The 27,906-nt window shown below is 38.3% G+C and overlaps 1 protein-coding gene across 1 annotated transcript; it reads left to right on the forward strand.

Moving 5' to 3' along the window:
* Nucleotides 1-27,906, forward strand: LOC143635354 (protein NUCLEAR FUSION DEFECTIVE 4-like). The gene is made up of 3 exons (XM_077103210.1): nucleotides 1-309; nucleotides 21,394-22,253; nucleotides 27,462-27,906. Exons 1-3 carry the CDS (start codon nucleotides 1-3, stop codon nucleotides 27,904-27,906), a joined length of 1,614 nt encoding a protein of 537 aa, XP_076959325.1.

The raw sequence follows: 27,906 nt of genomic DNA on the forward strand, positions 1-27,906 counted from the left end.
ATGGCTGGGCAATCTCGGAAATGGATGATTCTGATGGCTGTCATATGGATCCAGGCCTTCACCGGCACCAATTTTGACTTCTCGGCCTACTCGTCTGAGCTAAAGAAGGTGTTGGGAGTGTCCCAGATGCAGTTGAATTACTTAGCCACCGCCTCCGATTTAGGGAAGGCGTTCGGTTGGTCATCAGGGTTGGCGCTCATGTACCTGCCGTTATGGCTGGTTGTCTTCATCGCGGCTTCGATGGGCTTGCTTGGCTACGGGGTTCAGTGGCTCCTAATTTGCAGATTTCTCACTTTGCCTTATTTTCTGGTCAGTTACGTCCATCAATGCATCATGCATGTATCTTCATTATCAACAAGTTCAAGTCAGTTTAATTGGTAACCGAATATCTAATATATAATGGTTATATCCAATGTTTCAAAAACGGGTTTTTGAACCTAACTTGGTTGGGCTCATAAATGGTACAAGACAGTTAACCCTATAACTCCATAAAGTTACAATTTCAACTCAAAAGGACATAATTTCATGGTATAGGAAAGGCTGCTAGGTTAGCCAATCTTACAATGGGAGGTAAATATAAGCCGCTTAAAGTCTTTAGTCTAAACAATATAATTTACCTTAGGCTTAAACTGGTGTGTCTGTATGTATTGGTAATACCGGCGTTTCAAATTACAAACAGTTGGCATAAATTACATACACATGGCCAAAACATATGGGCCACTTGCCTAACATCCGGTATAGGCTGGTTTTTTAAACTTATTTCTGAAGTTTGATTAACTTCTATTGCGTTATTGTCTTGCATTTGGTTGTTTAAATGATCAAAATCTAACTATCAATTATTAATGCTACTGTTTGGCTGAAATCATGTGCCAACAAAAATATAAATACTGAAAGTAGTCTATTCTGTATTGCCGGGTTAGGAGTATACAGGTTAGGTTATTAACCGAAAATCGGGTCTCATTGTTGGTCTGGCTGTGCAAACCCTTTAATACCTACCTGCACAAAGTTAAAACATTTGGTCCTTTTTAAGGCTATTATTTTACTAAACTTGAGAATATTTAATGGTAAGATTTTATGTTAAAAGCCCGACCCATACTAAAAATCCACCAAGACCACCCCTTTTGGGTCTAGTCTGGTCCAGCTCGTTCGGTTTAGTTTTTTTTAAGAAACATAAGAACCATTGTCACCGCTCATTAGTTCGACCCAAAAACTTTCTCCAAATTATATTTAAGTTATTCATAAAAAAAACAATATGAAAGTTGTTGAAAGGTAAACTTATTTAATCAACTAGATAATTGCACATTTTGATGTGTCATTGTCTAATATCAAGAACTATTTTTCTCTTCATGCCACATAATCGTGTTAGTGAATGAAGAGATAAAGTTCAAGTTCAAATTTTTGTTTGTATAATGATATCGAGCATTAAGAGAATTGAACATAAATTGTATTACTTTATTTCTAATGATATAAACAAGGAATCAAGCTACAATATAAAGACTTTACAAGGCATAAATATGGAAATATAAGAGCTGTCAATGGGCTGTGATTGTGGAGGACAAACAGTTCTTTAGGCCCTTTATTTTGGGAGATGATGCATGCTCATAATAAGTTGATCTCTTGATTACCAATCAAATATATTTTACTTTTTAACACTCCCCCTCAAGTTGAATAGTGGGATCTCAAAAATTCAACTTGGCTAAACACTTTGTTGAAAGCTTTTTCGTTAACGGCTTTTGTCAGTATGTCGGCTAGCTGGTCTTCAGATCGAACAAATTGAAACTTTATGATTTCTGCTTCTAGTTTTTCTTTAATGAAGTTCCTGCCTACTTCCACCTGCTTTGTTCGATCATGTTGTACTGGGTTTTCTGAAATCTGAATGGCTGCTTTATTATCGCATATAATACTACTAGTTTCTTTTGAGAAGAGACCAATTTCTATCAGGAGTTTTCGTATCCATAAAGTTTCCTTTACCCCCCGTTCTATTCCTCTGAATTCAGCTTTGGCACTTGAAAGCAACCACTTTTTGTTGTTTGCTTCTCCAAGTAACTAAATTTCCACCGACCAAAGTGAAGTAACCCGATGTTGATCTTCGATTTCCCTTGTCTCCTGCCTAGTCTGCATCAATATATAATTGGGTTTTTAGATGCCCATTTGATTTAAAAAGAACTCCGTGACCAGCCGTTCCTTTAAGATATCTAATAATTCTTCGAACTGCTTCCATATGGGAAGTTTGAGGTTGGTGCATGAATCGACTAACCACCCCTATTGCATAGGCTATATCTGGACGAGTGTGTGAGAGATATATCAATTTCCCCACAATTCGTTGGTATCTTCCTTTGTCAGCTAGTTCAGCTCCTTCTTCCATATAAAGTTTTTGATTTGCCATCATGGGAGTTTCTGCGGGTTTGCAATCGATCATCCCTGTTTCGGCTAATAAGTCTAAGACATATTTTTTTTTTTTTTTGACAAATAAAAATTCCTTGTTTTGACCTTAGCACCTCTATCCCAAGGAAGTACGTAAGTCTACCCAAGTCCTTCATCTCAAATTCAGTAAACAAGTTTCCCTTTAGCCTTTTCATTTCTTTTTCGTCATTTCCTGTAATTATCATATCATCAACATAAATAATTAAACAGGTTATGAGGTTACCTCTTTGTTTAAGGAACAAAGTGTGATCTGAGTTGCTTTGTTTGAAACCATATTTTTTCATGGCTAGGGTGAATCTCCCAAACCAGGCACGAGGAGATTGTTTCAATCCATATAGGGATTTTTTTAGATGACACACTTCTCCTTTTTTAAAGTTTCCCGTGAACCCAGGTGGAGCCTCCATGTAAACTTCTTCCTTTAATTCCCCATGTAAGAAGGCATTTTTAACATCAAATTGATGACGTGGCCATCCTTTATTTGCAGCTATAGAAAATAGAACTCTGATTGTGTTAATCTTAGCAATCGGAGAGAAAGTTTCAGAATAGTCGATACCATATGTTTGAGTATAGCCTTTAGCGACTAGTCGAGCTTTATATCTTTCAATTGTACCGTTTGGTATATGTTTCACTGTGAAGACCCAAGGACATTCCACTGGTTTTTTTTCTGATGGAATAACACATTTTTCCCATGTGTCATTTTTAATCAAAGCTTCCATCTCTATTTTCATTGCATCTTCCCGGTTCCTTATCTTTAAAGCTTGTTCTACATTGGTTGGAACGTTTTCTGAACAGATAGAAGAGACAAAGGCCTTCGCTTCGTCAGAGAGATTTCCATTGGCTATATTGGCCATAGGATACCTAGATTTTTGTGATTCTTTTTGTGGAGACTATCGTTTGGGAGGGATTCCTCTGTTTGCTCTTGGTGGTAGCACATACTCTCTTGGTGTTTCTTCTTGTGTTGGTTGTTCCTAGAAAGGTTCAGCCTGTTCTGTGGTAATATGATTGGAAATAGCAGTATCCTCAATAGACTCAGTATGAGAATCAGAAAATTGTGAAGAGTGAGTATTACTTACCTCGGGTACCAGGTTGGGAGCCTCATTGGTGGCACTAATATTTAGTTCCTGAGTTCCATGAGTATTGATGTTTGGATCTTTTGTTGTGGGTGACTCATTCTGGGTACTGTGATTGTTCTCCGTTGAGACAAGTGAAACATACTTCAATCAACTCAGTGTGTCAAGGCATTCCTTCTCCCCCTGACCACTGTTTTGGGAGGTGTAATAGTATTCGGTCTCAAGAAAGTCACAGTTCATTGTGGTGAACATGTGACGTGTCTTTGGATTATAACATCGGTATCCCTTCTGATTTACTCCATAGCCAACAAAAACACATTTTTCAGCACAAGGATCAAGCTTGTTTCGATGTGCTTTTGGTATGTGGACAAAGACTGTGCAACCAAAGATTCGTGGATGGAGGGTAAGAACAGAAGGAAGTTTAGTATATTCGGATAACGTTTGTAATGGCGTTTTTATTTTTAGAACTTGGGTAGGAAGTCGGTTGATAAGGTAAGCGGCAGTAGCAAGGGCTTCAGGCCAAAAAAACCTTCGGAACTTGTGATTCGATTAGAAGTGCCCGAGTTATTTCTAATAAAATGCGGTTTTTTCGCTCAGCTACACCATTTTGCTCCGGATTATGTGGGCAGGAAGTTTGGTGAATTATTCCTTTGGTTTGAAAGAATTGTTTCATAGGGGTGTTAACAAATTCTCCTCCTTTATCAGATCGAAAAAATTGAATGTTTTTTTGAAATTGAGTTTGAATCATTGCATAAAATATGGTGAATTTATCAAGGACTTCAGATTTGTTTTTCAAGAAATAAACCCACGTCATCCGAGTGCAATCATCTACAAACATTACAAAGTAACGAAAGTTTTGCCCTCCAATGATTGGAGCAGGACCCCATACATCAGAGTGGATTAATGAAAAAGATGAATCCACCCTTGTGTTAGTTGGTTTAAAGGTTTTTCTATGGCTTTTAGCTCAAACACACGTTTCACAATGTGACGTACAATTGGAAGGAAATAATTTAGGAAACAAAATATGTAAATAACCCGTAGACGGATGTCCCAATCTTCTATGCCATAGCCGCGCTTCTCGTTCATTTGTTCCATGAGCTAACATCACAGTACCGCTTTGAGTCACCTTGTCCACATAATACAGCCCTTGTCTTTCAGTGCCACGCCCAATGATCGCTCCCGTCCTGATATCCTGTAAGATACAAAACGTTGGTTGCATAAGTACTGAGCAATTTAGTTCTTTTGTTACGTGGCTTATTGACAAAAGCTTATGGGATAGAGAAGGAGCATAAAGACAATTGGAAAGTTTTAGAGTTGGGGAAATCTCGATGGTTCCCCCTTTTTTTACATTCATTCTTCCACCATTCGCGGTTTGTATATACATTTTCTTAGGTTTAGATAAATCAACAAGATCAGATAGTTCGTAGGTCATACTATCCGTAGCCCCACAATCGAATATCCATGACTTATCTTGTTTTTTGTTATAGATTTGAGCAACGTTTGCCCTTCCTTCAAATTTTGGATTGTTTTTGCAATTTTTAAAACTCTCCTTTATATAAAAAACAAATGAGGTGTTTTTAGATTCATTTATTTCCAAAAGGTTAAAATTGAAATTCTGATAAGAATAGGGGTCTAAGGTTATCTCCACAAACTCGATACCTGTCATGGTCTCCTCTCCTCCATCTTCTGCTGCAAATTCACCGAAACCATCTGATGTGTGATAAGTGTGTATATAATATTAATAACCAAGTTTTACCGAATTCACCTAAAAACCACACAATCGGCAAGTGTTCCGGTCGTTATGTAGCTAGCAAGTAAAAACGGATATCGAACCTAGGACACTATGGGTAAACTCTAATTATTAAACCTAATTAATTACTTATCTAGACTCTCTTTTGATTTTTTTTTTAGAATTTTTTTAACTATTAATTAAATTAATATTACTTAACTAATTATAAACTAAACTAAAAATGAAACTTTATAAAAATTGGGTTTTAACCAAATGCAAGAAACGACTACCTAGGTGATGGAATCTTACTAGTTAAATTAATAGCTAACGAACTTGACTTGGTTGAAAAACAATATCTAAAAAAATATGACACTAAAGACCAATAAAGTATGTTAGATCGCCTCCCGGCCTCACCAACGACACTCTAGAGCTCTAATGACATGTGAAGCTCAATTGTTAAAGTTTTGGATCACCTCCCGATCTCACCTTACCTAATAATACTATGGTACCCCAAAATCCAAATCACCTCCCGGTCTCTTCGAATACAATATAGTAATATAAAGGGGATATTTTTAATTTATTTGAACACAACTTGTATCACAATAATCTAAAGGAACCTAGGCTAACTCACTTCCGTGCAATTAGTACCCAAACCCGCAAAAGACAAAGATGACACAACACTAAATTGCCTCCCGGCCTCTCTAGAGATAGAATAATAAAATCTAATCTGCTCTCTATAATTACTCCTACGATTTTTTTCGACCATAAATCGCAAACAAGTTGAAAACAAAAGTAGACAACCTAATCATGCATCTAACAATCACCAATGACTATCAAACACAAGTGGAATAATTGTTAAAGCCAAAATCGGATTCAATTACGCATATATATTGTGAACAAACCAATTAAAAACTTTACCATAACACTAAATCAACCAACGTCAAATACTAGTTCGTCAAACCATTAATATAACATAGTACTCAACCAAAACTTAGGTAGTTCAAAGTATTTAGCTACTCATAAAAATATATGAAACAAGAATTAAAAATGTAAGTTATAATTCATAATAAAGAAAATAAGAAAATAAAAAAAAATAGTTGCCTGCTCCTTATCTTGGTTTTTACTTTCTTTTGATCTTGATTGGCCGTGAGATTGGATTGAGCAGCTTGACTTCCTTTTTTACTTTATTTGGCCGTGAGATTTCACCCACCATGTACTGTTCCGGCTGCTTTTCTTCTGTCCTGATGTGTAAGTTCTCTGCTACCTCCCTCCGTATGATATATTTTTTTTTCTTTTTCTTTCTTATATAATAATAATAATCTTCTAGGGTTCTTGTTCTTTTTGCCCACAATAAAGCCTACGGCCCATGAACTAGTTAACAGCCCAAGAGTAATTCATGTTAGCTCCATCCATCTACAAGTCCAACCAGATAAGAAAATAAGAAAACCGTATTGATTCAAATAACTTAAGTTTAGGTTTCTTTCTTTTCTTTCTTTCTTTGTTTATACTTTATTTTAAATTACTTGAAAGCATGAATTATTGGCATTATGTAAACTTGGGTTTATTATTATTAAAATTACTATTTAAATAATCAGTTTCAAGTTTAGTAAAAATTGCTCTAATTTAGCTCATTGTCTCTTAAAACCTTAAAAACCCACATATGAACCAATTCGGAGTATATACAATAAAAACATGGCTCAAAATACTTGAAAGAATAGGAATATTTATATAATATTATATATATTTTTAGACCACATCAAATATCCCCACACTTAAACCTTTTTCGTCCCTGAAAAAGTAGTCTGCACAGGATCATAACCGAGATATACAATATAAACCCACAACTCTTGAATTTTTATTTTTTTTTATTTAAAACTAGCAAACACATTAATCACGATTTCTGATATACTTATCCGCTTTAAACCCTGACAACTACACAGCTGTCCACTTATCGGAATTCACCTAATAAGATAAATCTGGTCGATTGCCAGTATTGTTGTCCACTTAAACCCATGTCCTTTAATACTTACCGAGACAAGTAAGATGTGACAAGTTTATTAGTTTAAATGATTTAGTGGGACCCACAATTAAAAACAATTTCACACGGTTTTACCGGACCCAAGCCACCCCAACTTGATTTAAACCTTATATCCAGTTTATCAAAACATGTTATGCCAATATAAGAATAGCTAAAGACGATCAAAGATATTGTTTATCCACCTAAGCTTAAGCATTAAGGTCTACCCGGCAGCCATTAGATACGATTAAGGTATGTATTAAGTAACTAACTAGTAAGTGTTCCCCACTACATGACATACCCCCGTTATCAAGCAACACCCCAAAGTCCCTCTCCATGGGTGAGTATGCACGAATTCATCTATAGGGCTTACATATGGCGTGTCCCTTGTGGTCCGTTTCTTAATGGTATTAGGACGCGAGCAAGGGGACCCCATATGACTAACAGCGTGGATGATCAAGTCAGTAGTGTATTTGTACTTTGAAGTACGTGATGATCATGTTTAATGACTTATATATGGCAGAAAAATTGCGGGTTTGCTCTTTGAGCTCTTTTAATATTCATAAATCCACTTAGAAGATATGAATACCCAGATGAAATACCGCATAAAGACCCATGGTGTCCGAACCCCAAAACATCCCATCAATACAAGATTTAAGGTTATAAAACCATACGCCTATGAAGGGTTAACCACTAAAACTAGAAGTATGAAATTTATGTTTATATCACAGGCTACTTAGGCATACCCTAACGTTAAAGCTCTCCAAGCATCGTATGATTAGTCTATTCAGATTTCTATAAAATTTTTAATTTTTTTTTACGATCAAACTAAACATAAGGCTTGAGTATGGCCCGAACTTTCATCCCATTTTCTATAGTCTAATATGTATCCCACTAAAAATCAAGCAATTTAAGTTCAATTAAGTCTACAAGCATAGTGTCCTTTCATTCTTAAGGGGCTAAGCCTACTGACACATCAAATACAGAGTCTACCTGTTCAGTTAGATCCCAGTATATGTGTTGATTAAAAACTTCTTTTTTTTTCATAAAAATTTTCAAGAGTGTTGTCAAAATTCATCGGTAAATTAATATCATCTCCTGTTTAATGCAGAAAAACAATTTCAAGGACAATTTTTATTTATTATTATTATTATTATTTTATTTTATTTTTTTACATTTTTTTTATTATTATTTTTTCTTTTAAGAAAAACATCAGTTTCCCATTCCCACACTTAAAATCTACATTGTCCCCAATGTAGGAATAGAAAATGACAAAAGAATAAAGTAGTATTAAAATCTAAAACAAGTAAAGTGGAACAGACTCCCCTGGTAATGATGCAATTCTCTTCACAAGTGTTGTTCCTAGGCGACCGTATAGCATTTCATTCGCGGCCGCAGCTTATGGGTGTCCTCTACAATATGATAGGCTCAGAAAAATCCTCATCCGAATGAAGATTGCGTACGTACGAGACAATTCAATCCTGCAAAATAAAACTCAAAACAACCCAAAGCAGACATCAGACAGACTCTAAGGACTAAAACAGACTCAAAGGAAAATAAAATAAAATAAAATAAAATAAATGAGAATAAAAATAAAAGAAACTAATGCAACTAAGTTTTATACAAACTCTACAACTCGGGCAAAGTCCCGAGTGTGCTCTCATCCTCTACTCTCCAGGCGGATCAAGGTAGATCGCCTCCTCCTCGCGATCTCTAAGTGGACCTCCAACATAATGCTTCAGTCTATGCCCATTCACTTTCCAAGAATGTCCATCATCAGCCTCTATCTCGACCGCTCCATACGGAAATGCCTCCTTCACAACGAACGGACCAGCCCATCGGGATTTCAATTTACCCGGAAACAACTTCAACCGGGAATTATATAAAAGAACCTTATCCCCACACTTAAATTCTTTGGCCCCTTAATATGCTTATCATGAAGTTCCTTTGTCCGCTCCTTATACCCCCAACTTCTTTCATACGCCTCGTTCCGTAACTCCTCAACCTCATGAATTTGAAGATAACGACTCTTTCCCGCCGCAGATAAATCAAGATTTACGGCTCTTAAAGCCCAATACGCACGATGCTCTAACTCGACAGGAAGATGGCACGCCTTTCCATAAACTAGCCGAAAGGGAGTGGTCCCGATAGGCGTTTTAAATGCAGTACGAAAGGCCCAGAGTGCATCATCTAACTTTTCAGCCCAGTCCGCTCAACTGTTCCCCACTGTTTTCTCTAAAATCCTCTTAATGCCACGATTGGTATTTTCCACTTGACCGCTAGTCTGAGGATGGTAGGCTGTAGAAAGTCGATGGGTGACCCCATAACGTTTCAGAACCTTATCCATCTAAGCATTACAAAAGTGGGTACCCCGATCACTGATCAGGGCCTTAGGAGTACCGAATCAAGCAAAGAGTTTCCGAAGGAATCCCACTACAACCCGTGCGTCATTTCTAGGTACGGCCTGAGCCTCCACCCATTTTGACACGTAGTCAACAGCAACGAGGATGTATCTGTTCCCTCTGGACATAGGGAACGGACCCATAAAATCAATACCTCATATATCGAAGATCTCAACCACCTGGATGGGGTTCTGGGGCATCTCATTTCGGGATGAGATGTTACCAGCTCTCTGGCATGCATCGCACGAACGAACAAACTCATGCGCATCTCGAAAAATAGTCGGCCAATAGAATCCCACATCAAACACGCGTTTGGCGGTATAAGTCGCACCAAAATGGCCACCAGTTGGGCCCTCATGAGAATGTCGAAGAATGCTTCGAGCCTCATCACCAAAAACACATCGACGAATCACCTGATCTGCACCAATACGGAATAAGTACGGATCCTCCCAAATGTAGAACTTGATATCTGCAAAGAACTTCTTCTTTTGCTGATATGTCAGTCCAGGAACTAACTCACCAAAGGATAGATAATTAGCAAGATCAGCAAACCATGGAAATCCCTCTTCACTCGCTTTTAAGTACAGTAGAGTCTCACCTGGAAAATCATCACCAATCCCCTGTTCCCGGGTCTCATCCATGTCGGGATTTTCTAGCCGCGATAAGTGGTCAGCGGCGACATTTTCAGCTCCTCTTTTGTCTTTAATTTCTATATCAAACTCTTGAAGCAGAAGAATCCATCGAAGGAGTCGGGGCTTCGCATCTTTCTTAGCGAACAGGTAACGCAGAGCCGCATGATCAGAGAATATGATAGTCTTAGAAAGCATGAGATAGGAACAGAATTTATCGCACGCAAAAACAACTGCAAGAAGTTCCTTCTCTGTCGTGGTGTAATTCTCCTGAGCATCGTTAAGGTTCTTGCTAGCATAATAGATGGGATGGAAATGTTTCTCTCGACGCTGCCCTAACACGGCTCCAACAGCAAAGTCGCTCGCATCGCACATGATCTCAAACGGAAGAGTCCAATTAGGAGCAACAAGAATAGGAGCACTCACCAACCTCTCCTTAATCAACTCAAAGGCCTTCAAACACTCCTCACTAAAATTAAACGACCTATATTTCTCTAGAAGTTGGGTCATCGGACGGGAAATCTTCGAAAAGTCTTTAATAAATCGGCGGTAGAACCCCGCATGACCTAAGAAACTACGAATAGACTTCACAGAAGTGGGCAGTGGAAATTTTGAAATGGTGTCTACCTTAGCTCTATCGACCTCAATCCCCGCACTAGAAATCTTATGACCTAAAACAATACCCACACGAACCATAAAATGACATTTCTCCCAATTAAGCATAAGGTTTGTCTCTTCACACTTAGCGAGCACTCGATCTAAGTTACGCAGACAGTCATTGAAGGAATTCCCAAAGACAGAAAAATCATCCATAAATACTTCCATGGAATCCTCGATAAACTCATGGAAAATGGCCACCATGCACCGCTGAAATGTAGCAGGAGCGTTACACAATCCAAATGGCATGCGTCGGTACGCAAATGTACCAAAGGGACATGTAAATGTGGTTTTCTCCTGATCTCCCGGGATGATGGGGATCTGGAAATAACCGGAAAAGCCATCAAGAAAACAATAGAACTGCTTCCCTGATAAACGCTCAAGCATCTGATCGATGAATGGAAGCGGTAAATGGTTCTTTCGTGTGGCCTCGTTAAGTCTGCGGTAGTCGATGCAAACTCGCCACCCTGTCACGGTCCGTGTCGGTATGAGTTCATTTTTTTCATTCGTGATAACTGTCATACCGCCCTTATTAGGGACCACCTGGACTAGGCTAACCCATTCGGAGTCAGAGATCGGAAAAATCAAACCAGCATCAAGCAACTTAATAACCTCCTTTTTAACAACCTCCTGCATGTTCGGGTTAAGCCTCCTCTGTGGCTGCACCACAGGTTTAAACTCGTCCTCCATAAAGATTTTATGCGTGCAAAACGACGGGTTTATACCTTTGATATCCATAAGCTTCCATGCGATGGCATGCTTATGAGATTTCAGAACAACCATCAACTTCTCCTTCTCCTCCGTCTCCAAACTCGAAGAGATGATGACGGGAAGTTGAGACCCCTCCCCTAAAAAGGCATACTCGAGATGAGATGGTAAATCTTTCAGCTCTAAGGATGGGGGGTTCTCAACAGATGGTTTTTCGATCGGAAACTCTCTCTTCAACCGCTAGGACATCAGAAAAAATCTGAGAACTCATGATCGGCTCGTGTCCTCCTGACTCAGGCAACTGCTGCTTCTGATCAAAATCAAATACTGTCATCTCGACTAACTGATTCTCCACATCGATGATCTGAGTGTCGGATGTGTCTCTCTCGCAGAACTTCGTAAGATAATCGCCTACATGCGTCATGAAAGTGTCAATGAAGTAGAGAGTGTCATCCTGCTGCTGAGTATGTCTCATGGATTTCTGCACGTCGAATGTGACCGTGTCATCATGAACTCGAAGAGTCAATTTTCCATCAGCAACATCAATAAGAGCACGTGCGGTGGCTAAGAACGGACGGCCGAGGATGAGCGGAACATTCGAGTCCTCATCCATATCGAGAATGACAAAATCGACGGGGAAAATGAATTTGTCCACCTGCACCAACATGTTCTCCACAATGCCCCTTGGGAACTTCACAGATCGGTCTGCCAGCTGGATGCTCATTCGGGTGGGAAGCAGCTCTCCCACGTTAAGTTTGGCAAACACAGAGTAGGGCATGAGGTTAATGCTTGCACCGAGGTCGGCCAAAGCATTGCTAACATTAAGATTACCAATCAAACAAGGAATGGTAAAGCTGCCCGGATCTGTCATCTTCCTAGGAAGCTTGTTCTGTACGGCGGCAGAACACTCCTCACTAAGAGTAACAGTCGAAAGCTCCTCAAGTTTCTTCTTATTAGTGAGCAAATCTTTAAGAAACTTGGCGTGTTTGTGCATGTTCGCTAGAGCTTCGATAAACGGAATGTTCACATGGAGATTCTTAAGCATTTCGAGAAATCTAGAGTACTGCTCCGAATCATTCTTCCTCACCAGACGACCTGGGTATGGCGGTTTTGGGTTATAGACGTGCATCGGTACCTGCTCAACCTGCTTCTCCTTCTCAACTGACGCACCACCTGACTGTGAGGTTCTTGCTGGGTCTCGCCTTCGGTTCACCTTGTCAGGTGGCGTCTCTAACTCCAACTCCTCATCAACTTCCTCCTCCTCTCTTGGTGCGCTGCTGACAACTCCTCTCTCACTTCGGGTGGTCACTGCCTTGGCATGAGCATTTGGAAATGGTTTAGAATAGGTAGGACCGGGATAAGGGACGGTGTCACTAGGAAGACTCCCCGAGGGTCGTTGATCAATCTTTACGGACAACTCACCAAACTTGGCCTCAAGATTCTGAAATGCAACCTATTGCCCCTTCATAAACGTCTCATGCTGCAAAAGAGTGGATTTTATGTTGGCCTGATTCTGTAAGAGCTGATTTAACAATTGAGATTGGTTAGCTAATAGCTCCTCGATCTTGGAAGTATTATGTGGCACAGGAGCAGGTTCGGGGGCGGGTTCTTGGAACAAATTCTGGCGTTGCTGATAACCGGAGTTACCTGCTCGCCAATTAGAGTTATTGTTTCGCCACCCGGAATTGACAAAACGATTTTGATTAGTAAGAAAATCTACCTCCTCCTGAGAATCAACGGGACAATCGGCTGTCTCATGATTTTTGTGACAAATCTCGCACTTTCATTGCAGCTTTAAATCTCTAACCTCCTTCGTCAACTCCTCCAACTGTGCCGACAGTCTCGTATTCTGATCAACATGATGCACTCCACGGGATGATGCGATAGCAGCGGCCTTGGCAGCCGACACGGACCTTCTACTCGGTGTATGCTGGTCTGCTAACGCTATGCTCTCGAACATTTCTTCAGCCTCCTCTATGGTGAGCTTATCGAGCATGCTTCCTCCAGTGGCGGTATTAAACAGCTGTTGAGTTTCGGGGGTAAGACCATTATAGAATTTTTCAACCACAGCCCAATCGGATAGGTCATGTTGAGGACAACGGTTTAGAAGAGTTTGGAAACGCTCCCATGCAGAAAAATAGGACTCATCGGGGTCCATGTGGAACGAATGAATTTGCTCGCGGAGACGTCCGGCCTTCGACGGAGGGAAATATTTTCTTAGGAACTTGAATTGAAGGTTGGCCCATGTGGCGATTGAGGCGTTTGGCAACGATTCGAACCATGAAGCAGCACGACCGGAAAGTGAGAATGGAAACAACTTAAGATGAATGACGTCGGATGAGATATTATTAATATTAAAAGTTTCGCAGATCCGAACGAATCGGGACAGGTGTCCCGGAGCATCTTCGTCATCCAAGCCGTGGAACTGAGCAGAATTGGTGATGGAATTCATGACGTAAGAGGGGATTTGCCAGTTTTGGTTATTGGTCGTAGCTGGCCGGACTATTGCAGATCGGGCTCCCACGATGCCATCGTTGGCTTTAGCATGAACGGTCTGTCTCAGTGGTGGTGGAACGGCGTCACCCATATCTATTCTAGGAGCAGGGACGTGTACCTGGATGTCGGGTATAGAACTCACGCTTCCTCTAAGCTCCTTAAGCCTCTTGCTAAGATCTCTCTCGGGTTCTTCTGATGCAGAATACGGAGGTGGTCCTTGTGAACGAGTATGGTGCATAAACTAAAAATTATTAAAAATTCGATTATTTATTTATTTATTTATTTTTATTATTATTATTTATTTTTATTTTATTTTATTTTATTTTTTTTTAAAGAAACCAAACCAAAAGGCCCAAATAGCAAGTAAAGGCACCTAAAGGCAACTAAAAAAACAAATGAACAAATAAATAGATCAAATAATCAACTCAGTTAAAACAAAGAATTTACTAGTGTCCCCGGCAACGGCGCCAAAAACTTGATGTGTGATAAGTGTGTATATAATATTAATAACCAAGTTTTACCGAATTCACCTAAAAACCACACAATCGGCAAGTGTTCCGGTCGTTATGTAGCTAGCAAGTAAAAACGGATATCGAACCTAGGACACTATGGGTAAACTCTAATTATTAAACCTAATTAATTACTTATCTAGACTCTCTTTTGATTTTTTTTTTAGAATTTTTTTTAACTATTAATTAAATTAATATTACTTAACTAATTATAAACTAAACTAAAAATGAAACTTTATAAAAATTGGGTTTTAACCAAATGCGAGAAACGACTACCTAGGTGATGGAATCTTACTAGTTAAATTAATAGCTAACGAACTTGACTTGGTTGAAAAACAATATCTAAAAAAATATGACACTAAAGACCAATAAAGTATGCTAGATCGCCACCCGGCCTCACCAACGACACTCTAGAGCTCTAATGACATGTGAAGCTCAATTGTTAAAGGTTTGGATCACCTCCCGGTCTCTTCAAATACAATATAGTAATATAAAGGGGATATTTTTAATTTATTTGAACACAACTTGTATCACAATAATCTAAAGGGACCTAGGCTAACTCACTTCCGTGCAATTAGTACCCAAACCCGCAAAAGACAAAGATGACACAACACTAAATTGCCTCCCGGCCTCTCTAGAGATAGAATAATAAAATCTAATCCTCTCTCTATAATTACTCCTACGATTTTTTTCAACCATAAATCGCAAACAAGTTGAAAACACAAAGTAGACAACCTAATCATGCATCTAACAATCACCAATGACTATCAAACACAAGTGGAATAATAATTTAAAGCCAATATCGGATTCAATTACGCATATATATTGTGAACAAACGAATTAAAAACTTTACCATAACACTAAATCAACCAACGTCAAATACTAGTTCGTCAAACCATTAATATAACATAGTACTCAACCAAAACCTAGGTAGTTCAAAGTATTTAGCTACTCATAAAAATATATGAAACAAGAATTAAAAATGTAAGTTATAATTCATAATAAAGAAAATAAGAAAATAAAAAAAAATAGTTGCCTGCTCCTTATCTTTGTTTTTACTTTCTTTTGATCTTGGTTGGCCGTGAGATTGGATTGAGCAGCTTGACTTCCTTTTTTACTTTATTTGGCCGTGAGATTTCACCCACCATGTACTGTTTCGGCTGCTTTTCTTCCGTCCCGATGTGTAAGTTCTCTGCTACCTCCCTCCGTATGATATATATTTTTTTTTTCTTTTTCTTTCTTATATAATAATAATAATCTTCTAGGGTTCTTGTTCTTTTTGCCCACAATAAAGCCTACGGCCCATGAACTAGTTAACAGCCCAAGAGTAATTCATGTTAGCTCCATTCATCTACAAGTCCAACTAGATAAGAAAATAAGAAAACCGTATTGATTCAAATAACTTAAGTTTAGGTTTCTTTCTATTCTTTCTTTCTTTGTTTATACTTTATTTTAAATTACTTGAAAGCATGAATTATTGGCATTATGTAAACTTGGGTTTATTATTATTAAAATTACTATTTAAATAATCAGTTTCAAGTTTAGTAAAAATTGCTCTAATTTAGCTTATTGTCTCTTAAAACCTTAAAACCCACATATGAACTAATTCGGAGTATATACAATAAAAACATGGCTCAAAATACTTGAAAGTATAGGAATATTCATATAATATTATATATATTTTTAGACCACATCACCATCACCTGCTGCCATTCCACCGAAGCCGCCGCCGCCACTACCTTGATTTTCGCCGGAGGTTGAAGTAGCGCCGGTGGTGGTGGCTTTCCCTTTTTCTGGTGGTCCGGTGGTCTTGCCCCCTTTCTTGTGACCATCAGTCCACCATTCTAGGTACCCAACGATTCTAAAGCATTGTTCTTTAGTATGTTTTGTCAAACCACAATGGGTGCACTTCAGGTGAGATTTATCTTCTTTGATTGGCCCATTCTTCTTACCAAACGTTTCTGACCAGCGATTCCCTTTAGTCAAGAACTTTGACCCATCTGAATCGATGGCTACTAACCCTGCAGCGATGCCTTGCGTATCACTAGGAACCGTCCCCAGAATGGTCTGGTGAGCGGCTTCTTTTCGGATATCAGCATAAGCCGCCTCTGCGAATGGAAGAGGATCCCACCGGAGTAATTCTCGTTTTATCGGATCATATTTCCGGCCAAAGGCATTCAAAAATTGAAAAAGTTTATGTTCTGACATGATTTTTGTATATGCTGTGATGTCTTCCGGACATTTCATAGGGTTGGGATCAATTCTTTCGATTTCTCCGCGTATCCCCTGTAATGAAATCCAGAATGTTTCAAGTGATGTGCCATTTTTTTTAATCTCATTAGCTTTGACATGGAGATTAAACGCCTGCAATTTATCTTTTCCACTGCTGTAAGTAACCACCAAGGCATCCCAAAGCGATTTCGCTGTGGGAAACTCGGTTAGGTTGCCGACAATTTCTGGTTCTATATTTTGTATGAGCCATGAAAACATGACCAAATCGTCTTGTTTCCACTACTCTGAACTTCCATCATTCTGATTTGGAGGATTTGAGGTCAAGTGGTTTAACAGGGCTTTTGACTTTCCGCCTATAGCGACTCGAATCATTCGGGTCCATAGAGCGTAGTTTTGGTTATTGAGTTTGAGGTTATTTGTAAACTGTCGGATAGTTTTGGATTTTGAGGTTGGGAATTTCTTATCACATTTGCGAGTTGTATGGACAAATCTGAGTTTTTGTCACTATTCCCGGATATGGTGGCTTGAGTTTGAAGAAAAAGATAGGAAAAAAGTTGGGATTGATAAGTGATGGGCATCTTAGGTTTGAAAAAAACTTAACACTGCTTTGATACCATGATATCGAGCATTAAGAGAATTGAACATAAATTGTATTACTTTATTTTTTGATTTGATGATATAAACAGGGAATCAAGCTACAACATAAAGACTTTACAAGGCTTATAATATAAAAGCTGTCAATGGGCTGTGATTATGGAGGACAAACAGTTGTTTAGGCCCTTTATTTTGAGAGATGATGCATGCTCATAATAAGTTGATCTCTTGATTACCAATCAAATATATTTTACTTTTTAACATATAATACTTAAAAGATTTAAAAGATGCTTATTACGAGCTCATGACACGTAATTGTGCCACATAAGAATTTTTTTAGCAACTGCACGTGTCACGTGATCAAGCAATAGACTAACGGAGTTAACCATCTATTAGTCGCAGACCATTGAAAAGAAATTTACCTTTAGTTGAGACCGTCACTAGTCAAGTGTGCAGTTGAGACTGTTATTTACCAATATCACATAATTAGAATTATTTAAATTAAACCAAATTTCCTTTTTGAGAAAAGATAAACTTTTGTTTATGTTCATCACACAACCTATAATGTTTTTAACAAATCATCCAAATTTTCTATTGTATTACTAAATTAAAGATAATATAAGTAATTAGTTTAAATTAAAATCCTTCCGACCTTCGAATGGACCTTCGAATGGAGTAACTTATTTTATTTAGATCGCAATTAATTTGTCCATAATAAAACTAGAACCATCAACCATGTAATAGCTAAATATACGTACTTTGCCAAAAGATGGGACATGGGTCAACTCAATACACTATCATTCGATAATGATTTAATGAAATGAAGTCATTCAATTAGACAGGAGTGAGAAATAAGCAAGATGAGTAGGGTGGGTTTGAACTTGAGCTCAATATTAAATGAGCCAGCTCAGTTAGGCTCGAGATTGATTTTGAAATTAATCGAGCTTAAGATCGAGCCAATGAGTCGAGCTATGATCCGGGCCAAAATTGAGCCCAGTTTGGCTCGGTTACAAAAAGGATCCAATACAGCTCAGGTTATTTCAAATCAAGTTTATTTTAACTATTTTTATTCAAGCTTTTATCAAGCATGCCACGAGCCTGAACTTCAAACAACGAGCTTTTTAAACAGCCCTACAACGAACGAATGAGGTTAATTTCTTTCTTTGTAGATAAGGAAAGAGAAATTGGTTAGTTTGGATTTTGGCCTTATTTGGTGAAAGCACACACATCTAAACATTTTTTTAATACTAGGTAGTTTAGGAGGACCATTTGTATATGTAGATGGTTTATTTAATTTTTTATAAAACTAGATAATTCGTAAGGGGGGCTGCGAGTTTAATCACAAATTATAAACTCGTAATGGGGGCAGCGAGTTTAAAGACAATCTGACAAAACTTTTCAACTCGTAAGGGGGGACAGCGAGGTTTGAATACATCAAATTACTTTCATAAATGACCCATGTTCTTATCCTTATATATGTTTTTTAATATAGTATATGCTTGATATATTGGATCTTTCTCAACAAAGATTCTCATTATGAGATTATTGGAAAAAAAAAACAAGATGTGGTCACGGGTTCTTCAAAAGCTTTTATGCGAAACTTTTACAAAAATAAAAACAAAAACATCTTTTGTTTCCTCTTTTATTATTTATAAGCACACAAGAATCCGTAATATGTTTTAAATAAGTTCACCAACATAACATATCACTACACTACACCAACTGTTGAAGCTAGACATTTTTTTCTATGGGTTTGGGATTTTTTGGTGCTCGATTTTTTCCGACGCCAAATTTTCGGACCCGGATGAGTCGGGTCGGTCAGAAAAATAAAATGCAATATCACTATCATAACAAAAGCATGTCGTCAACAATTTAATAAATACAAAGTCATATTATATAAAAAAGATATTATATACTATAATTGTTCTCTATGCGCTTTCATGTTTTGAAAACGGCTCATAAAATCTTCAATCACGACTTAAAAAAAACTCTTTTTCAATCGCAACTTTTATTTAAAATTTATTTAGGTATTATGTTTAAAAACGTTAACTGGTTATTATTGGTCCGTTTAAAAACGTTAACTGGCTATTATGTTTAAAAATGTTAACCGGTTATATATAAAATCAAAAAGACGACGGAGCCCGATGGGCACTGTGGGGCTCCACCACTGACTATGTTTTTCTTTTAACTGGACCTATATTTAATTCAACACCAATGTGGAGAATGATTTGATATATAAAACATATGGAGGGAATGAAAACATATGATTTTTGAATGGGTTGTAAAATTCCTACTCTAAACATATGTATGGAATAAAAACATGAGTAATTTCGAAAGATGATTTGATGTATTCAAACCTCGCTGCCCCCACCCCTGTGAGTTTAAAAGTTTTGTCAGATTTTCTTTAAACTCGCCGCCCCCCATTGCGAATTTGTGGTTAAACTCGCAACCCCCCTGCGAGTTATCTAATTTTACAAAAAAAATTAAATAAATCACCTACATATATAAAAGGTCCTCTAAACCACCTAGAATTACAAAAAAAATCACATCTAGAGGGTATGGTCCTAAGACCACTCTCATTAACAAACTTTTATGAGTTTGTAACACTATTTGGAAAAAAAAAATAATTACAAAACTTTAGTTTGCACCAAACCGTTTGTGAGAACAAACTAGTTTGCAAACTTGTCTTGCCAAATATCAATACAACTTGTCTTGCCAAATATCAATATATGTATGTACCTTTAATTTCTTTTTCTTTTTTCTTTCATAACAATTAATTTTAGCTTAAATCTTAATTTTTTCTAATAATGTCTAATAATTAAGTTTAAAAAAAATCTAAAAACATAGTCATACTAAGTATATTTTTATGAACACACCGATAAAATTTTTTATTAAAAACAGAGTTCTTTTAAAAAAATTTATTTTTCAATATAAAATAAATATTAATTTTAATGATTTATCTTGTTAGCATTTGGCATCATATTGGTTTGTATGATTTTTTGGATAAAACTTATTTGTTTTAAATGAAATATTTTATTTATTTTAGAAATAAATTATTATTTTTTGTATTTCTAATTACTTTCAATTAAAAAACAACAATTATAAATAATATTTATTTAATAAAGAATGGTAAATTTGGGTTACTAATGAGTGTGAAAAGTTTGGATTTGGTTGGGTTAGATAGGTAAAAGAGAGAGAAATTAGTTTTATAATAAAGATTGAGTTGGGTAGTTTATGAATGGGAATAGTCTAATCATTATCACCTATCCATATATGACAATATTATATTATAATTTTATAGAATCCAATTTTTATAAAAGATAACTAAATTTAAGTTTTTGATTATACTATTTTATTGAATTAACTAAAACCCGTCCCAATTTTATACAAACCCGTTTCACTCTCTTTTCAAGTTATTATTTACCGGTTCATCTGAATCTGTTTGGAACTATTACCTAGTATTCAATTTCTAGATGTGGGTACAGAGCTAAACGGGTCTTTTTGTCGAGTTTTACCTGACACGAATCCTAAAATCATGTTAATAAAACAAACACGAATTTACCCAAGTTTCTTTTTTAACTACTTTGGCAAATTAATATACTTGAAATTATAAAAATTTATGCTAATCTCTCTTTGAAGTATAAAATTTGAACATATAGTATTCACCCAAATTAAACTATGGCATACACATTTTAAAAATATAAAACAATTATGTCAACCAGTAAACCCCGCAAAATGCGAATGGACACAATCACGACCTGTTTAACTAAACGGGATTTACTGATTTTACCTGAAACTAACCCAAACCTGTTTAGAAATTCACCAACAACTAAAAACATATAGCAGTTGAAAGTTATCCAAATGTCAAAAATTACATATTTTTTTTTTCAAGACATGACTTATTTATGTGAAGCAATACATTACAGGTATTTCTACTATGTTTGTTAGCAGGATGCAGCATATGTTGGTTCAACACAGTTTGCTTTGTTCTTTGCACCCAAAACTTCCCAACAAATCGGTCTCTGGCCATCTCACTAACAGTAAGCTTCAACGGAGTCAGTGCGGCGCTATACAACCTTGCAGCCGAAGCAATAAACCCGTCTTCTCACTCACTTTACCTCATTCTCAACGCCCTCGTTCCCCTTTTCATCTCTTTTGCAGCCCTCATTCCCATTATCAGGCAGCCCGCTAATTTAAACCCGATTCCTTCTGGCCATGATCGGCTCATATTCATAACCTTCAACGTGTTTGCTGTCTTCACCGGCCTCTATCTACTTCTCATCCCATCAGTTTCAAACCATGCAAAACTCTTCTTATCTGGCGCCATTGTCATTCTCGTGCTCCCATTGGCCATCCCAGGCATTGTATATGCTAGGAACTGGTTTAAAACCACTATTTACCCGAAAATACTTGTGAGCCCAGGGTCAAGGTTTTTACTTGTTGATGATGATGATGATGATGATGATCGTTATGAAGATCTCGGTGGTGATGCCATTCTGGTTGAAAATGGTGTGAGAGGGTGTTTGGATATGGTGATAGAGAGTGATAGATTGGGAATGCTTGAAGAAGAGCATGATGCTAAAAGGCTCCTTCGCAGGATCGATTTTTGGCTATATTATTTTGCCTATCTTTGTGGTGGAACGATCGGGCTAGTTTATAGTAATAATCTTGGACAGATAGCACAGTCACTTGGCTTAGAATCAAGTACTTCTACCCTCATTACGCTTTATTCGTCTTTCTCGTTCTTCGGGCGGTTACTTTCAGCAGCACCGGATTTCTTGCGAGCGTAAGTCTATTTACTTATGAATGGGTACTTTTACCTTAATGGGTCAAATGGTTGAAGTCAAGAAATTTAAGGTTAAAAGTAATTATATTTGACACAGTGATCAGTTATAAAACGTGCTTTGCTTGCTGATTGTGATCCCGAACTAGGGTTTTGCATAGGTCTGTTTAGGCTCAAACCGAACCAAAAATCGATAATTTGGGTTGAGTTGATTGGTTTCAACTCTTTCTAGACTCGTTTCGGTTTGCCAATTGGGCTTGAAACGTTTTGAAAAAAAATTTGACAAAAATAATAAATTTGGTCCAAAATCATTTTGTTAATTAATAGTTAATTTAGTGGTACACATTGGAGCTAAAATATATGGGTAACGCTGTTATCCAGTTCTTGTATTTTAATTAAAAAAGAAAACCCAAACACTCGTTCCAATCAGTTTTTAAAGGAAATTATTATGATATATTAGCTGTCATATTTAGTTGCCTGTTTAGTTTATCTGTTTCCTTTTTGTTCTCCTTGATCTTAGGATCTTATTTTGTATTTAACCTCTTGTTATGATATGAAAAACCAAGATTGAATACCAAATTCTATATGGTATCAGAGCGGGTTCTCAAGAACCACCGCTCGTAACCTAAGATGGCCGGAGATAATTCCAGCGGCAGTGGCAAGAATGAAGCCATCGACGCCAACTCACCCTATTATTTATCCCCTTCTGACTTACCCAAACAGATGCACGTCAATGAAACCTTAACCGACGGAAACTATAGTGACTGGGCGAAGGAGATGACAAACTTTCTGTTTGCAAAGAACAAGATGGGATTCGTGGACGGTACGATCCCTAAACCAGAAAAGGCGGCAGCCAACTACATGCTGTGGATGCGTTGTGACGCCATGATCATTGGATGGCTCACGACAGCGATGGATAAAGACATCAGGGGGAGTGTGAAGTATGCTAACGCCTCCTCTGAAATATGGAATGACTTGAAGGAAAGGTTCGGGAAGGAGAGTGCGCCTCGAGCCTATGAGTTAAAACAATCTCTCTCAATAACCCACCAAGATGATTCGTCCGTTTCGGCGTATTATACCAAGCTCCGTGGGATATGGGATGAGATACAATCTGTCTTTCCCATCCCGCGATGCACTTGTGGAAATTGCACTTGCAACATTGGGAAAAGACTCACTGAATTCAAGGACAAAGAACGATTGTATGAGTTTTTGATGGGTCTCGATAGGGATTTTTCAACAATAAGAACTCATGTTCTTTCCATCAAGCCCACTCCCACACTTGGAGAGGCCTATCGTCTAGCTTCTGAAGAGGAACAGCAGAAACAAATCACCATGATGAGAAAAACACAGGTGGAGCCGGCTGCGTTTAGAACTCAAGGACAACGGGAAGGTTCTTCCAGCTTTCAACGAAGCAAACAAGTTGATCATTGTTCTCACTGCGGGAGAGATGGTCATAAACGGGAAGGCTGTTTCAAATTGATAGGCTATCCCGAATGGTGGTCCAGTAAAGGTAAGATGGACAAAGGGAAGCCGAAGGCTGCACACGTTGAGACCGAATCCAGTCTAGCGGGCCTAACAGAAGCACAATACCAAACTCTCATGAAACATCTTGGTGGCAGTGGGCAGCATACAGAAGGTGAACCTACTCGTAAAGCAAACATGGCTGGTAAGCGTAATGAACCTGATTATTGGATCTGGGATTCGGGTTCGACCGAACATATTGTACATAAACAGGAGTCTCTTGAAAATGGCACTCGAGCCATACGAGAGGCGCCTGTTATGATACCGAATGGCGACAGTATACCGGTAGAAGCTAAAGGGAACTGCACCCTAATTGGTGGAATTAAAATCAAAGATGTTTTACACATTCCTAACTTCAATTGCAATTTGCTTTCTGTTAGTAGACTATCAAAGGAATTACAATGTATTGTAAGTTTTTTTCCGGATTTTTGCGTGATGCAGGACTTACACTCGAGGAAGTTGATTGGCACGGGTAAATGCGTTGAAGGTCTATATCGGATGGGGATGGTGGCTCAAGAAAGGAAGGCTATGGCAACGAAGGTTGATGCAAAAACTTGGCATTCAAGACTGGGCCATGCATCTGAATCCAAGTTATCGCATATTTCTTTTTTAAGAGAATTTTCTTTCAATTTTAAGAACAATGTTTGTGATTCGTGTACTAAAGCAAAACACACACGGTCTCCTTTTCCTAAGAGTTTTATTAAAACTACCGAATGTTTTGAGTTGATTCATTGTGACATTTGGGGTAAATATCGTAAACCATCCACAACCCATGCAAGTTTTTTCTTAACTATTGTGGATGATTTTAGTAGGGCTCTTTGGATTTTTTTAATCAGGCACAAGAGCGAAGCTAGTGATTGTTTGATAAACTTTCACCAAATGGTTAAAACCCAGTTTTCAAAAACCATCAAACGGATAAGAAGTGACAATGGAGGTGAGTTCACTTCCAACCGCATGAAAGAATTTTATGCGCGTGAGGGTATTTTGTCAGAAACTACTTGTCCTCATACACCCCAACAAAACGGAGTGGTTGAACGAAAACATCGACATCTCCTCGAAACGGCTCGGGCTCTCATGTTCAACGGGGGCATTCCAAAGAGATTTTGGGGAGAATGCATAGAGGCGGCTGTCTACATCATTAATCGCCTTCCGTCTAAGGTTATTAACAACCAAACCCCTTATGAGATCATTTTCGGACAAAAACCCGACTATGAACACATGCGGACTTTAGGGTGTTTAGCCTATTATAGCAGCATAGAGACAGGAGGTGACAAATTCGAATTCAAGGGAAGACCGGGAGTGTTTATGGGTTACCCACAGGGAACGAAAGGTGTCAAAATTTTTGATCTTGAGCACGGAAAAATGATAGTCTCACGTGATGTCAAGTTTGTTGAGAATAATTTTCCATTTGCTTATCTCAAATCCAAGGATCCAACTTCTGATATTTTTGAGCTCCCCATGTGGCATGAAGATGTTTATGCCAAGCATATGGAAGACGACAATGGTGAAGAAAATGCCATGTCCGATTTCTATCAGGAAACCGAACCCATTGAGACTACTGAACCGACTGAAGAGACACAAATCGAGGATAACATTGCCATTGAAGAATTTCATGTTGACCCTCTGGCTCCACGGGACACAAGGATCAAGGTGCCTCCATCCCGACTACAAGATTACAACGTGTCACTACCACCATCCATAGACCACGCCAAACCCGTGCACAATCGAACTTCTTCTACGGTACATCCTCTTTCCAATTATGTTTCTTATAACAAATTTTCGGAATCTCACAAAGCTTTTTTAGCGGCCATTACTGTTTCAAATGAGCCAAAATCCTTCAAAGAAGCTATGCAGGATAAAGATTGGCGTGATGCCATGCAGCAAGAGATTAAAGCTCTTGAACAAAACGAAACATGGACGTTAGAACAATTGCCAGAAGGGAAACACGCCATCGATTCGAAGTGGGTTTACAAAATAAAATACAAACCCAATGGCGAGATCGAGAGATATAAGGCCCGTCTAGTGGCAAGAGGATTTACTCAGATAGAGGGAATTGATTACCATGACACTTTTGCCCCAGTTGCAAAACTGGTTACTATTCGAACTCTGATCACGGTTGCTGTCAAGAAAGGATGGTCACTACACCAATTGGACGTAAATAACGCTTTTCTTCATGGTGATTTAAAGGAAGAAGTATACATGAAGATACCGCAAGGTTTTTCCAATCCAGAAGAATCTAGAGTTTGTCGTCTCAGAAAGTCCCTATACGGATTGAAGCAAGCCTCGCGTACTTGGTATCAAAAGTTCACAGTCTCGCTTCTAAATATTGGTTATAAACAATCTCATGCTGATCATTCCCTTTTTACCTATCAAAATGAAAGCAAGTTTGTGGCAATTTTAATTTATGTTGATGATGTCGTTATTACTGGTAATGACGAAGATATGATTCAAAGAACCAAAGCTCATTTGGATACGAATTTCAGCATTAGGGATCTTGGCCCATTGAAGTATTTCTTGGGTATTGAGGTTGCTCGGACTGAAGATGGGATTGTTCTAAGTCAGCATAAATATGCCATGGATATACTAATTGATTGTGGGCAGCTTGGATGTCGACCCAGTGGTTTTCCCATGGAGCAAAATCTAAAGCTTGATAAATGTCTTGAAAGTCACAAGGTCGATGCCTCTCTTTATAGGCGTCTTATCGGGAGACTGTTATATCTTCAGGCCACGCGTCCTGACATTGCCTATGCGGTCAATGTACTAAGCCAATTTGTCTCCGATCCCAGAGATAACCACATGAATGCAGCTCTTCGCGTGCTTCGTTACATAAAATCTAGTCTTGGTCAAGGTATATTTATACCAAAGGATGGTGGAATCCAACTTGTCGGTTATTGTGATGCCGATTGGTTGGGTTGTCCTTTCACCAGACGCTCGCGGACGGGTTATTTGCTGCTTTTGGGTGGTGCTCCGGTATCCTGGAAAACAAAGAAACAGTCAGTAGTTTCCCGTTCCTCGGCGGAAGCTGAATACCGTGCTATGGCTACTGCAGTTAGTGAAATTCTTTGGATTCGTTCGCTGCTTAAGGATCTTACAGTTGACATACATGATGCTACACCTCTTCATTGTGATAATCTAGCTGCCAAACATATTGCAAACAATCCAGTTTTTCACGAGCGCACCAAACACGTGGAAATGGACTGTTTTTTTGTCCGAGAACGTGTTGAATCCTGTGAGATCTTGCCCCTTCACGTGTCCAGCAAACAACAGATTGCAGATCTTTTTACCAAGCCCTTGGGAACTCAGCCTTTATGTGATCTTCTTGGCAAGCTAGGTGTTCGAGATCTCCACACTCCAGCTTGAGGGGGAGTAAAGGAAATTATTATGATATATTAGCTGTCATATTTAGTTGCCTGTTTAGTTTATCTGTTTCCTTTTTGTTCTCCTTGATCTTAGGATCTTATTTTGTATTTAACCTCTTGTTATGATATGAAAAACCAAGATTGAATACCAAATTCTATAGTTTTTGGGTTGTAGTTATATGCAAAACCGAAAGAAAAAAACAAATTGTAGGTTTTCTGGGTTACGGATATATAGCTTTTCTCAGTTTTATGCACGTACACCCGACCCACCAGCCTATTTTTCCACTGTAATTAATTCTTGCGTGGTAATTTGATTTATACATGTGTTTAGGAAACTATCCTTGGCAAGGACAGGATGGCTAGCGGTTGCACTCGTGCCAACAACACTCGCGTTTCTCGTGCTTTCACTGACAGAAACCAAGGTGGCACTTCAGATTGGAACTTCCCTTATTGGTTTAAGCTCAGGCTTCATTTTCTCAGCAGCAGTGTCGGTAACATCCGATCTTTTCGGCCCTAAGAATGTGGGTGTGAACCACAACATTCTGATCACCAATATCCCACTTGGGTCACTCGTTTATGGTCTTCTTTCGGCTCTTGTATACGATAGTAATGCAAGGAAATCCTCGGTTTGTATGGGGAGAAACTGCTACTTTGCAACATTTGTGTTGTGGGGTTGTGTTTCGGTTTTCGGGCTAGTTTCAAGTGTGCTCTTGTTCTTAAGAACCCGACATGCTTATAATAGATTTGAGCATAAACGGACTTCACTGGAATCGTAA

This window comes from Bidens hawaiensis, unplaced genomic scaffold (assembly GCF_021521415.1).
Source record: "Bidens hawaiensis isolate Kalapana, Puna unplaced genomic scaffold, B.hawaiensis_p1.1 tig00007455_1, whole genome shotgun sequence".
Taxonomy (NCBI): domain Eukaryota; kingdom Viridiplantae; phylum Streptophyta; class Magnoliopsida; order Asterales; family Asteraceae; genus Bidens; species Bidens hawaiensis.